At 50.7% G+C, this 13,814-nt stretch overlaps 1 protein-coding gene across 2 annotated transcripts in view; it reads left to right on the top strand.

Annotated features, from left to right (window-relative positions):
* The window catches only part of CFAP46 (cilia and flagella associated protein 46), a 370,852-nt gene that overhangs the window by 26,918 nt on the left and 330,120 nt on the right, over positions 1-13,814 (top strand). For both annotated transcript variants that reach the window (XM_075348545.1, XM_075348544.1), the window contains exons 6-8: positions 2,197-2,361; positions 2,564-2,687; positions 5,141-5,235. In XM_075348545.1, coding sequence (XP_075204660.1) covers positions 2,197-2,361; positions 2,564-2,687; positions 5,141-5,235 — 384 coding nt within the window. The remainder of the gene's footprint in view (positions 1-2,196; positions 2,362-2,563; positions 2,688-5,140; positions 5,236-13,814) is intronic.

The following is a 13,814-nucleotide window of genomic DNA, read 5'->3' as shown; positions in this document are numbered from 1 at the left end:
CCTAAGGACGCCGGATCCGACGTAATGCTGCAAAAAATGGATCCGGCCGCCAGATCCGTTTTTTTGAACTGCGCATGCTCAGTATCAGAATGGATCCATCAAAAAACGGAAGTAACGTATGGAAAAAACTGATGCGACGGATCCGTTTTTTTGCCAGATCGCGCCTGATGCCAACAACGGATGTGTGAAACCAGCCTTCTCGCTTGTATCTAGTCTTAATGTTAGGACTTTCCCTGCCATGGGATGTACCTAAGTCATTGCAGGGTAGCAAAGGACATATGAGATCTATCCTGGCTACTAAATTCCTTTTCTTGGCTTTGATCGCAGCTGCAACAGCTCATTTTAAATCTTGAGATTCTCAAAGACAGTTTGGGTTCATACAGGCGTAAAGTTAAAAAAATGTTTAGAATAATAAAAAAAAATGTAAAAAAATTATAACCATTATCTAAATAGCCTTTTTTTACTTTCAAGTCCATTGTCCATTAATATTAAAAAAAAACAACAAAAAAACCCCCAAACACCCACATATTTGGTATTTTGTGTCTGTAACAATGAAACTAGTTTCTCATTTACCTCTCATAGCGAGCGCCATTAAAAAAAAAAAACAGAATTGCTATGTTTTTGGTCATTTCGCTATGAATAAATATGAATAAAATATGAATAAAAATCAATGAAAGTCAAGAGCACTTTATACCAATTAATATTTTAATTTGTCCTGCAAAATGACTAGACAAAAAAAAAAAATGTTATATGTGAACAAAAAAAAACAACTGGCAGCAAAAGGATTATTAGGTTAGAAAGGAGCATATGTCTTCAGAGACCAAGGAGCAACTGTCAGAGTGTTAAAGGCAACCTGTCAGCAGGTTTTTGCTATGTAACCTGAAGCCAGCATGCTGCAAGGGTTAATTCAGGGATGCCGTTCTTGTAACATTCATATCTGTTGTTTGTTTAAGTAGCAGAGCCCTTATCATTGCTCGGACTACAATTGTGCGCATGGCAATTTGGCACACCCTCTTACTGTCAATGTACAATCTCTATTGAGAGCCTGATGTGGGCGGGGTTTGCTCTCTCAGCTCTGCTACATAGCTATATCTAAAAATTCTGATTGTGTCAGAACGGCTGCACCCAGTAATCTAAGGGATACATCGTTTGATTCAGAATCTCTTTGCCCACTACTTGCTGCTCTCAGATGAGGTAGCAAAAACCTGCTGACAGATTCCCTTTAAAGTGGTTATCCTTCCAAGGATTCCTATCACTTGTCCACAACAAGGGTGATAAGTGTATGATCTGTTGGGGTCTGATGGCTGAATACCCCACTGATTACGAGATTGTGACTTCAATATCCCCCAAGTGATTGGATGAGTAAAAGTGGCTTTACATGCTACGACATCGCTAAAGCGATGTTGTCGGGGTCACGGATTTTGTGACGCACATCCGGCCGCGTTAGCGATGTCGTTGCATGTGACACCTATGAGTGATTTTGAATCATTGCAAAAACGTGCAAAATCGCTCATTGGTGACATGCCCCCCTATTCCCAAATATCGTTGCTGCTGCAGTAACTATGTTGTTCCTCATTTTTGTGGCAGCACAAATCGCTCCGTTTGACACCGCAGGAACGAGGAAACTCACCTTACCTGCGTCCCGCCAGCAATGAGGAAGGAAGGAGGTGGGCGGGATGTTCGTCCCGCTCATCTCCGCCCCTCCGCTTCTATTGGGCGCCCGCTTAGTGACGTCGCTGTGACGCCGAACGAACTACCCCCTTAGAAAGGAGGCGGTTCGCCGGTCACAGCGATGTCGCTAGGCAGGTAAGTCTGTGTGACGGGTCCGTGTGATGTTGTGCGCCACGGGCAGCGATATGCCCGTGACGCACAAACGATGGGGGCGGGTACCCACACTAGCGATATCGGTAACGATATCGCAGCGTGTAAAGCGGCCTTAATGCACATGTGTGACCGCCACTTCATTCTGTAGGGGCGTTGGTCACACATGCACATCACCACTTCCAAAGAAGTAAATGGAGCGGAGGTCGCACATGTACATAACGGCTTCATTCATACGGAGGCACAGGACTTCTTTCTTGACATCTAGGTGATAAGTGAAATGTTTTTGGAGGTATGAACCCCTTTAAAGGAGGTCCTGAGTTTTCTTATACAAGGCCCATGTTAATCAGGTTATTATTGCTTTTGCACATACAGATATCACTTCCTTGTGTACAATGCGTCTGTCTTGTACCTACGAACCGTGCGTCCTTTGCTGAAGCCTGGCAGTCGCCATCTCCTCATTCCCAGCCTTGTTACTATTGAGAAGACTTTGGGTGAGATCGATGATGCAGATAAGACGTGGAGAGCAGATCTGATGCTGTAAGTCCTCCTTATAAGCAGTAATGAGGTTTTCTCGTTCCTGCGACTCCACCTTTGTAAACTCCATCTTATGTTTTGCACACAACCGAATTTCTTTTGGAAGCTATATGACATGCATTACCCTCACAGCGCTATAAAGACTGTGAATCTTGGTCATTGGTAATTTGTGGATTTTTACAGTTTTGTGTTTTTTTTTTTAAAGGGAATTGCTGGAAAGTTGTTTGGATGCCCAGAAAATGAAGGAAGCGTCTGACTGTGCTGTTATGGCTAGTGAATTCATTAAAGTCCATGCACCCCAGAAATACCCAGTGCTCTTTGCCAAAATGGTAAGTGCATATGTGACACCCTGGCCTATCAGGTCGTCACAGGGTATTGTGCAATCCGCCCTTCTGTGCAATATCCACCTCCTCCTTGGTTAAGGGTCTCTAACCAATGGTGTTGCCAAAACCAGCTAATCAAAATCCTAGGAACACTCTGCACCACACCCACCAGACACACCAGTGGACGGCCTGAGTGGAATAGGGTCGCCAAGTTGGGGGGTTGGTTAAGGGTAGGTCAGGAGTGTCAAAAGTAGAGCAGTCTAGTGTTGGAGGTGAAGAAGAGAGGAGGTCAGGGCCAGGGCACGACGGGGTACGTGGACCCTAGGTCAGGGAGTAGCTTCAGGCAACCTGACAATTCACCTGATGAGAACGGAGCCTTCAAGATCCGCTCTCCACCCGCTCCAAAATCAGGGTACTAGCGCAATGAGGGGGATAGGACTTTCCACTAAAACGGTCCAGGAAATCACAAGCGTGAACCCTGAGAGCAAGCTCCCTCAGTTAGCCACACTGGGGAGCGGGGCCCGACTAGTTTGAAGCTATAGGGGCCAACTAAGAAGAGAACAAGGTGCCAAGGGAAAGGTCACAGATCAACAGGCAACACCAGCAGAAACGGGACCCAAACGTGCTCCCCCCTCAGCGGCAGCGGTGTCCAGAACTTTGGTTTACTAAGTTGTCGGTGTCAGTGTTATTGGACTGAGTATGTAAGTGACCCTTACCTCCCCAACGGCACATCCCCGTCACCTTCACTGAGTCCTGGGGCATCCCCCCTACCCGTGGAGGGGTTAAACACCTAGCTGCCACTCCATCGGCACCGGGTACTCCCCCAACTGCAGCGGTGGTACTCCACTTTACCACACACCACGGGTGGCGTCACAATCCCCTGTAAATATCCCCCCCGTTATCTGGGTGGCTGCACAACCCCCGGGTCCGGACGCCCCTTGAGCCACCACGGGTCCGGATCCGAGCAGCCCGGCTGCTGGCACGGGGGCGGCACACATAATCCCCGTATTCTGCATTGTGTACACAAGTGATTTCATACTGTGACGCTTTAAGAGAGTCAGGCTGTGTTCACATCTGTTTGTCAGGTCTGTCTTCAGCAGCCAAATGGAATTTCAGGCTACGTGCACACGTTGCATTTTTTTTGTGCAGATTTTGATGCTTTTTTTTTTTTTTTTTAAGAAATCTGCACCAAAATCTCTATGCCTATCCAGTGTCGGACTGGCTACCGGAGTCATCGGGGAATCAGTCGGCGCTCACGGTTCAGTCCTGCAAACCCCGAGTTCAGTCCAGGCTGCACTCTGGAGCTCAGGTGAGAGCTCCAGAGTTCAGTGCAGGTAACCGCGGCCAGGCCTGGTATTACTGGAGATTCCTCCAGTAGCCAGTCCGATTCTGTGCATATCCTGAAGCCAGCAGGGAGGGAGGCGGACGGGGAGAGATGGAGGCGGACGGGGAGAGATGGAGGCGGACGGGGAGAGATGGAGGCGGACGGGGAGAGATGGAGGCGGACGGGGAGAGATGGAGGCGGACGGGGAGAGATGGCGGCGGACGGGGAGAGATGGCGGCGGACGGGGAGAGATGGCGGCGGACGGGGAGAGATGGCGGCGGACGGGGAGAGATGGCGGCGGACGGGGAGAGAGGGCGGGAGACGGGGAGGGAGGGCGGGAGACAGACTGGGAGAGAGCGAGGGAGGCAGACGGGGAGAGAGCGAGGGAGGCAGACGGGGAGAGAGCGAGGGAGGCAGACGGGGAGAGAGCGAGGGAGGCAGACGGGGAGAGAGCGAGGGAGGCAGACGGGGAGAGAGCGAGGGAGGCAGACGGGGAGAGAGAGTGCGACAGAGACAGTTACTATCCCGTGCAACGCCAGGTACTACAGCTAGTAAATAAAAACATCTGGATAAGCAAAAAATAAAAATAAAAAAGGACTTACAAAGAGAAAAGAAACTTAAAAAGTGGCACAACACATACTGAGAATAAGGCATAAATATTAAAGCCAATAAAAAGCAAATTACTCCAGACAAGTGGAGAAAAAGCCGTAGTCTATAATGGAAGACGACATCTCGGCGTTTATTTCTCTTTTTTTCCCCTATTCTGGGTGGGAGTGCTTTCTCCAATGCTGTGTAGATTAGGCAGATAACCTGCAATTCCTTGGCTGGTCTTCCTCTGACTATCGGACTATACTGAGGTTTGGCTTTGCTAAATGAATACTATCTTCGTAAAATAGGTCATATTGTATTTCCTCCAGTCTCGTGTAATGAGCATTTAGACTTTGTCAGCTAATGTGAGCGCGTCTTTCAGGACGTTTAATGAAATTTGATTTCTTGCTGAAATATGACTTCTCTCTAATCATTTATGTAAATCGCCTCTATCCTTGTGACTAGTCAATTAGATCTATACATGCAAAGTGCATTTAATGTTTGTTTTCTGCCTGCCATGAATAATGAATTGTTATCTTACATTAAGGTGCATCACAAATTAATTGATTCTGCTAAAGCTGCTAAAGAAGCCAGGAGCTCAGCGACTTTGTCAGTCATCTATAATATTCAGAAGATGAGATCGTAAGTAGGAACTTGTTCCTTCTAGATGGAAAGGCGTTACTTTAGACAAAAATGTAGACAATATCGTAAATATAACATAGAACCAGAAGTGGTTTGGGCTACAAAACTCCTTTGAGGGGCTCCTAAGTTCACTACTTCTGTAGACAAGACATAAGGGGCACTTTGCACACTACGACATCACAAGCCGATGCTGCGATGCCGAGCGTGATAGTCCCACCCCCGTCGCAGCTGCGATATCATGGTGATAGCTGCCGTAGCGAACATTATCGCTACGGCAGCTTCACATGCACTCACCTGCCCTCCGACGTCGCTCTGGCCGGCGACCCGCCTCCTTATTAAGGGGGCGAATTGTGCGGCGTCATAGCGACGTCACACGGCAGGCAGCCAATAGAAGCGGAGGGGCGGAGATGAGCGGGACGTAACCATCCCGCCCACCTCCTTCCTTCCGCATAGCTGGCGTGAGCCGCAGGACGCAGTTAAGGAGATGTTCCTCGCTCCTGCGGCTTCATACACAGCGATGTGTGCTGCCGCAGGAACGAGGAACAACATCGTAACATCGGTATTTCCCAATTCATGGAAATGACCAAGGCTACACCGATGATACGATTACGATGCTTTTGCGCTCGTTAATCGTATCATAAAGGATTTACACACTACGATATCGACAACGATGCCGGATGTGCGTCACTTTCAATTTGACCCCACCGACATCGCACCTGCGATGTCGTAGTGTGCAAAGTGCTCCATAGAGGGGCTAGAAAGGCTGACTCTCTCCATAGATGACAAACATATCCATGCATTGCGATAACAGCCTATTGATTTTCAGTTCACCTAATTTATGACTTATTTACACAATTGAAAATTATATCCTATCCATAGGATGGGGGGTAGCCTTGATTGCTGGTGTCGGCCCTCTATCCTGAGAACCCACCTCTACAGAGCCCCATCTTGAGTGGAGCGGAGGTGTGCATGTACGGCGTCTACTCCATTAATTGTATGTGGGACTACCATAAATAGATGAGCCTATGGGTTACTGTAGTAGCATAACATACATCCTTGGGTTTCCTATACAGATTTGCCATGCCATAGCCATAGACAATAATTCTTAGAAAAGTATAGCTCCGATTCATCAAGACTGGTGTTCCCCATGCCATTCTTGATGAAGATTGCACTGGAGTAAGATGACACCGAGTCATAAGCTTCTTAAAGGGAACCTATCACCAGATTTGGCAACTACAAATTGTGGCCACCACCAGTGAGCCCTTATATACAGTATTCCAGAATGCTGTATATAAGAGCCCAGGCCGCTCCGTAGAACGTATAATAACACTTTTATTATACTCACTTAGGGGGCATTCCGGTCCTGCTGTCTCTACTCTCCGGTCCGGTGCCTACTCTCTGCTGCGATTGCCATAAAAAAATAAAATAAATAAATCTTTATTTTTATATAGCGCTAACATATTCCACAGCGCTTTACATACATCAGGAACACTGTCCCCATTGGGGCTCACAATCTAGAGTCCCTATCTGTATGTCTTTGGAGTGTGGGAGGAAACCGGAGTACCCGGAGGAAACCCACACAAACACGAGGAGAACATACAAACTCCTTGCAGATCTTGTCCTTGGTGGGATTCGAGCCCAGGGTTCCAGCGCTGCAAGACTGCAGTGCTAACCACTGAGCCACCGTGCCGCCATCCTCCATCTACCCAGCCCAGAATGGATGACTTGCCCTGTGCAGGCATACTTTGATCTGCCTTGCTGAGGGCAAATCGAAGTATTGTAGTGCGCATGAGCGGGTGGCCTTTACCCTTTCCTCACGCCTGCGCTTTACAGTACTTTAATCTGCCTTGAGCAGGGCAGATCAAAGTGCGCCTGCACAGGACCACAATGCCGGCCGGTGTGGATGATGTAGGACACGTCATCCATACTGGGATGGGTAGAAGGAGGACGGCGATCACCGCAGAGAAGAGGCGCCGGACCGGAGAGCAGCGATACCCATCGGACCGGACCGCCCCCAGGTAAGTATTATAAAGGTGTTTTTTACATTATACAGAGCGGCCCGGGCTCTTATGTACAGTATTCAGGAATGCTGTATATAAGATCTCACTGGTAGTGGTCGCAGGTTATAGTCGCCAAATCTGGTGACAGGTTCCCTTTAATGAGTTTAGCGCCTCATTGAGATGCCATGCACCATTGCAAAAGATGTACTCGAGTCTGAGCCTGGAGATAATTTCTAGGAGAGAAATGGAAATCGGTGGTCTTGTGTGGGCATTGGATTAATAAACCTCCTCTATAGAGACCTTGATGGTGGTCCCTTCTTACTGTGCAGCCGCCACACAAAAACGCCGATTTCCATATCCGTCCTAGCACAGCCCAGCTATCGGATGCCACAGGCCTGCTGTCGGAGCAGATAATGCATAGGAAAGTGAACTGCTCACGTAAGTCATCTGATCCCCATTGTTGTGTATGGTTTGCACAACTCCTACAGGGGAGCGTAGCGACTCCCAATTTCGTCTATATCATTCCACACATGGAGCGCTTCTGTCCTTCTTTATTGCACGAAGATAATTATTGTCACAATAGACGCCACTTTTGTGACTTAAAATATGATGAATTTACCGCACCCTGCCACTCCCCTTTCAGTTAAGCTTCACCTACTTGTCAAAAATGGAAAGTGACAAATGTTTTTATTCAAATATGAAATGTTCAAAAATGTTGTCACGTTTCAGTTATAAAGTAATAAAGTAATATTTTTTTAACTATACAAGATATAAGATATTTTTATTGTGCATATGTACTACACCATAAAAAAATCTATGCATATTTGGTATCAACATATTTCTACCGATTTGTAGAATAAAAATAACTTTATTTAAAAAAATCTCTTTACTTTCCAGAAAATAAATAAATAAAAACTAATTCATATATTATACTGTACACTAATATGATGTCGCATACAAGTACATCATAGAAAAAAACGTATGGGACGATGCAACAAAACAAATTGCTTGATGTTTTTTTCGAGAAAGCTTTATGGTGTAAATGGAGAAAAAAATAGAAAACCTTTCTCCTATCTATTGTATATAGCTAGGAAGTTTGAAAAAAGTCTGCGTTATTTAGTGATAATAGCTTTAGTGCTTTAAAGGGAACCTGTCACCAGTTTTTCTTTATCGCTTCATTGGGGGACACAGAGACCATGGGTTGTATGCTGCTGCCACTAGGAGGCGACACTAAGCAAAACAAGAAAAACTCCTCCTATGCAGTATACACCCACCAACTGGCAATCGTTCCTCAGTTTAAGCTTAGTGTCCATAGGTGGACACACTTGGGGCTGCTCCCAGCCCCTTAGGTTTGTATTTTTAATTTTTTCCCCTTTTTCGTTTCAGATACAGCTCGTCGGGCGACAGGGTGTAATCGCTCACCCTGCTCTCCCCCCTAGAGACCGGTCGCACAGAAGTGGGGTCCGTCCGCCACTTCCGTTGTCCTCCGTGTCTGTCTGGCAGGACCCTACCCCCCTAACACTCTCAAGACTGTTTGGGGGTCATCCGCACAGAGGGACAGGCGGATGGTCCTTGCCCCCCTCCCCCTGCACGCTCGCCCTCCACAGCCGGCCTGATCAGGGAGGGGAGACGAAAAATTATCAGAAGATACCCGTCTCCCTACGTATTTCCCAGGAGGCCAGGATCAAGCACAGGATCAGGAGGACTTTCAGCCATCGGGACAGGTACCCATCCCTTGTCCCGGGTCATGGGGGGCTCCGTTTAATTAAAAAAAAAAAAAAAGGGGGGGGAAAAGAAGGAATTAAGGTCCATAGCACAGCTTACCCCTGGTCAGCCCCCCTTCAGACAGGCTCTGCCCCGCTTTCGCCCTCGGCGCCGTTCTCCGGCTCCCCCTGCGGCCTCATTACAAAATTTAGCCCCCGGCTTCTCTCCAGGCCTAGCTCCCGTCCGGCCACGCCCCCTCCCGGCCAGCCTATCGCGCGGCTCCTTCCTTCCCAGCAGGCCCGCCCGCTCTAGCAGCCATTCCCTGCAGGCCTCTGTGCGCGCTTTCTGTCCACTCACGGCTCTCCTTTCTCTTAGCCAATCCCTGCTCCCGGCAGCGCACTGTTTTTTCGCGCTTCTTCCCTGCTTTTCCCCCAGCCCGGACTCCCTCTGCAGCGCCATTACAGCCTGAGATCCCTCTGGGCAGCGGCAGTGTTCCGGTGCAGCTTCCCACATAGTATCCTGCAGCTCTCTGGAGCCCCCACCTCTGCTCCCTCAGCCTGCAGCTTCAGGACACAGCGCCAGCTTCAGACGACAGCACCAGCACACACAGGACGCCAGAGTCTGGGTAAGCTCTGCCACTGGGAGGCAGCTCCTTCCCCAGTCCCCATCCTCCTGGCATCCTCTGCTCTGTTCCTTCTCTCTCCTTTCTCTCTCCCTGCTGTCCCATGTCCAGCACAAGAGCGACCCGCTCTCAGCCACAGGCCATAGTACTTCACTTCGCCTGCACCTCTTGTCTAAAAAAGTTTCCCTCAGGGCAGTCCTCCCCCATCTGCCTAGCCTATAGCACCCCTAGCATGACTACTACGGAGCCCCCCACCGCCCGTAACGAGGACTCGGCCCCCATGCCTGGGTGGGCCTCAGCTCTCTCTCAGTCCGTGGACAACCTAACTAAGATGTCTCAAACCTTAGCCTCGGCCATAGAGCGTCTGCCCGCCTCCACCTCTGGAATCCCCCCGGTGACCCAGAGCGAGTCTGAGCCCGCAGCGCCTCCAGCCCGGCAGGGCAGAACACACAGGAGGTCTAGGAAGCGGTCCCTCTCGGGGTCTACCTCCAGCTCCCCTAGCCCCTCTATGGCCTCCAGAGCAATACGCTCTCTATCTCCTACCTCATCTGCGGCAGCCGCAGATTCATACCAGGACTCTGTTTCTGATTCCGATCTGGACTCTGAACATATCTCCAAGCTGACCAGTATGGTGGACAGTCTGGTCATTGCTGTCAATCAGACCCTAGAGGTGAAGGATGTAGATCCGGCTCCTACCAGTCAATCGGTCCCTTTCAAAAGGGCCAAGAAACTGCCAAGAAGCTTTGGCAACCACAGGGAGTTTGAGGACGTTTTCTCTAGACAGTGGGAACATCCCGACAAGCGTTTCCAGAGGCGCAAGCGGACACAGGTCCTTTATCCCTTTCCACCGGAACTTCTTCAGAAGTGGTCAGTGGCTCCTTCAGTGGATCCTCCGATCTCCCGACTTTCGTCCAGCACCACCTTGCCGCTGTCTGATGGCACCTCCCTCAAGGATCCCTCGGACAGGACCATAGAATCCTTAGCCAGGTCAGCCTTTGAAGCCTCCGGCTCCGCCATCACTCCAGCCTTTGCATCCACCTGGGTCTCCAAGGCTGTCTCCGCCTGGGCAAAGCTCCTTCGGCGTGGCATCCTGGCTAAAGCTCCCAGACCCGAGCTGGCAGATCTCGCAGATCAGATCGCACATGCCGGAAAGTATCTAGTTGCTGCGTCCCTCGACTCTGCTGCTTCCGCAGCCCTGGCAGCCGGCAACATTACTGCAATCCGCAGCGCCTTGTGGCTTAAAGCGTGGAACGCGGACTCAGCATCCAAAAAGTCTCTCTCCAGTCTTCCCTTTTTTGGTGCCAGACTCTTCGGAGAAAAGCTGGACAAGATCATCTCTGAGGCTACGGGTGGCAAGAGTACCTTCCTTCCCCAACGGAAGATCCCCCGTGCCCCTCCAAAACGGCGGGCTTTTCCTTTCGCCCCTTTCGTCAATTTTCTACCAACACCAACACACGTCGGGAGCGGTCCCCAGCACGTCAGGAGAGACGGAAGCCCTCCTTTAAGGCAACACCCCACTGGCGTTCCTGGCGTTCCCGTGGCCAGCAGTCCAAGCCCTCCAGCTCCAGATCCAACAGATTCTCCTCCGCATGACTGGGCTCCCGTCCCTGGATCCTCATCCAGGGTTGGCGGTTGTCTCCGCATGTTCAGAAGCGCGTGGCTTTCCGTGATAGACGACGCCTGGGTCCGAGACGTCGTCTCTCACGGCTACAAGATAGAGTTTTCTTCTCTCCCATGCTCACACTTCGTCAAGTCCAAACCCCCCAATGATCCCTCGCTCACCAAGGGCTTCTTCGCAGCCATCCAGTCCATGCGAGACTCTGGGGTCATCACCCCCGTCCCCCCTCAAGACAGATTCCGGGGTTTTTATTCAAACCTCTTCGTTGTCCCGAAGAAGAATGGCACAGTCCGTCCCATTCTGGACCGCAAGCGCCTCAACAGGCGGGTCTGTCTCCGGCGATTCCGCATGGAGTCTCTGCGCTCAGTGATAGCATCCATGGAACCCAGGGAGTTCCTTTGTTCGGTGGACATCCAGGACGCCTATCTCCACATCCCGATCTTTCCAGCTCATCAGAGATTCTTACGCTTCGTGGTTCAGGAGCAACACTTTCAATTCACAGCTCTCCCATTCGGGCTCTCGACAGCTCCCAGAGTCTTCACCAAGGTGATGGCAACTGTCATGGCTATTCTTCGGACCCGGGGAATTCTAGCCATCCCGTACCTGGACGACATTTTGATCAAGGCTCCCTCGGCGTCGGAGTGCCGCGACAGTCTCTACATCACTCTGGATACTCTAACCCGTCTCGGCTGGTTGATCAACAGACCAAAGTCATCTCTGATCCCGGCTCAACGCATCTCATTCCTCGGCATGATCTTCGATACCACGCAGGCGAGGGTTCTTCTGCCCAAGGACAAGCTCTCAGCTATCCTCAGGGGGATTTGGAAGCTCCAACGTGCACCCCGTTGCTCTCTTTGGTACTGCATGAGCAGTCTCGGGAAGATGGTGGCGTCAATGGAAGCGGTGCCCTACAGTCAATTCCATACTCGCCCTCTTCAGGGTCTCCTTCTAGCAACATGGGACAAGTCTCTTCACTCCCTGGATCGGCCAATTGCGCTCCCTCCTCGAGTCAGAGAGTCATTGGAATGGTGGAAACGCTCTCCCCTCACCCTCCAAGGGAGATAATTTCTTCCCCTTCGATGGAAGGTCATTACGACAGACGCCAGCCTGCTAGGCTGGGGAGCCACGTTCCAGGACCTCACAGTTCAGGGTCGCTGGACCGAGCCGGAAACCAAGCTTCCCATCAACATCTTGGAACTCAGGTCAGTTCGCCTAGCTCTCTTTCATTGGAAGTCCCTGCTTTGCGGACACCCAGTTCGGGTGCAGTCCGACAATGCAACCACTGTGGCCTGCATAAACCATCAGGGCGGAACACGCAGCCGAGCGGCGATGAGGGAGGTATCTCAAATCCTCGACTGGGCCGAACAGAACATCTCGGGCGTGGACAATTGGGCCGCCGACTTCCTCAGCCGAGAAGGACTCGACGCGGGAGAGTGGTCCCTCAATCCCAGAATCTTCCAGCAGATCTGTTCCAGGTCGGGGATCCCCGACGTGGACCTCCTGGCCTCCAGGTGGAATCACAAGGTGCCCCAGTTCGTCTCCAGAGCAAGAGACCCACTAGCGCTTGCAACGGACGCCCTAGCGATCCCCTGGTCGCAGTTCTCTCTGCCATACCTCTTTCCTCCGCTTCTGCTTATCCCCAAGCTAGTCAAGAAGATCAAAGCGGAAGGAGTTCCGGTGATTCTCGTGGCCCCAGATTGGCCCCGTCGCCCGTGGTACGCAGAGCTCGTGCACCTTCTCGCCGACGTTCCATGGAGACTTCCAGACGTCCCGGACCTTCTCACTCAGGGACCTTTTCTTCACCAGAATTCACAGTCGCTCAATTTAACGGCATGGCTGTTGAAGCCGCAGTACTAACTTCCTCGGGATTCTCAGAAAGGGTCGTCCAGACAATGATCAAAGCACAGAAGCCTTCCTCTTCCCGCATCTACCACCGTACGTGGAAGGCCTATTTCCGCTGCTGCGAAGCTAACCAGGTCACAGCCATGACCTTCTCCTTGCCAGTTCTATTGTCCTTCCTGCAGTCTGGTCTGGATGCTGGGTTAGCACTCAGCTCTTTGAAGGGGCAAGTGTCTGCTCTTTCCATTCTCTTTCAAAAGAGGATTGCCTCTCGCGCACAGGTTCGCACATTCATTCAGGGGGCTGCTCATTCGGTGCCCCCCGTTCAGCCTCCGGTGGAGCCCTGGGACCTCAACCTGGTTCTGTCTGTTCTCCAGCATTCCCCCTTTGAACCTATGCAGGAGGTGTCTCTAACGTTCCTCTCTTGGAAGGTCGCCTTCTTAGTTGCCATCACGTCAATCAGGCGGGTATCTGAACTAGCGGCGGTTTCCTGCCGTTCTTCATATCTTGTCTTCCACCAGGATAAGGTAGTCCTCCATCCGGTACCGTCCTTTCTGCCCAAGGTGGTTCCCTCTTTCCATCTTAACGAGGACATTGTTCTTCCCTCATTTTGTCCAAACCCTTCGCACCCTCGTGAGGTTCTTCTCCACAAGCTGGACTTGGTCAGAGCTCTCCACCTGTACATTTCCAGGACGTCTCAATTCAGACGCTCGGATTCCCTCTTTGTGCTTCCGTCCGGCCCGCACAGAGGCCTACCTGTCTCCAAGTCCTCCATTGCGCGATGGATTTGCTCTGC

The sequence above is a fragment of the Anomaloglossus baeobatrachus genome, chromosome 5 (genome assembly GCF_048569485.1).
Source record: "Anomaloglossus baeobatrachus isolate aAnoBae1 chromosome 5, aAnoBae1.hap1, whole genome shotgun sequence".
NCBI lineage: Eukaryota > Metazoa > Chordata > Amphibia > Anura > Aromobatidae > Anomaloglossus > Anomaloglossus baeobatrachus.
This window is presented reverse-complemented; position numbering and strand designations above follow the sequence as displayed.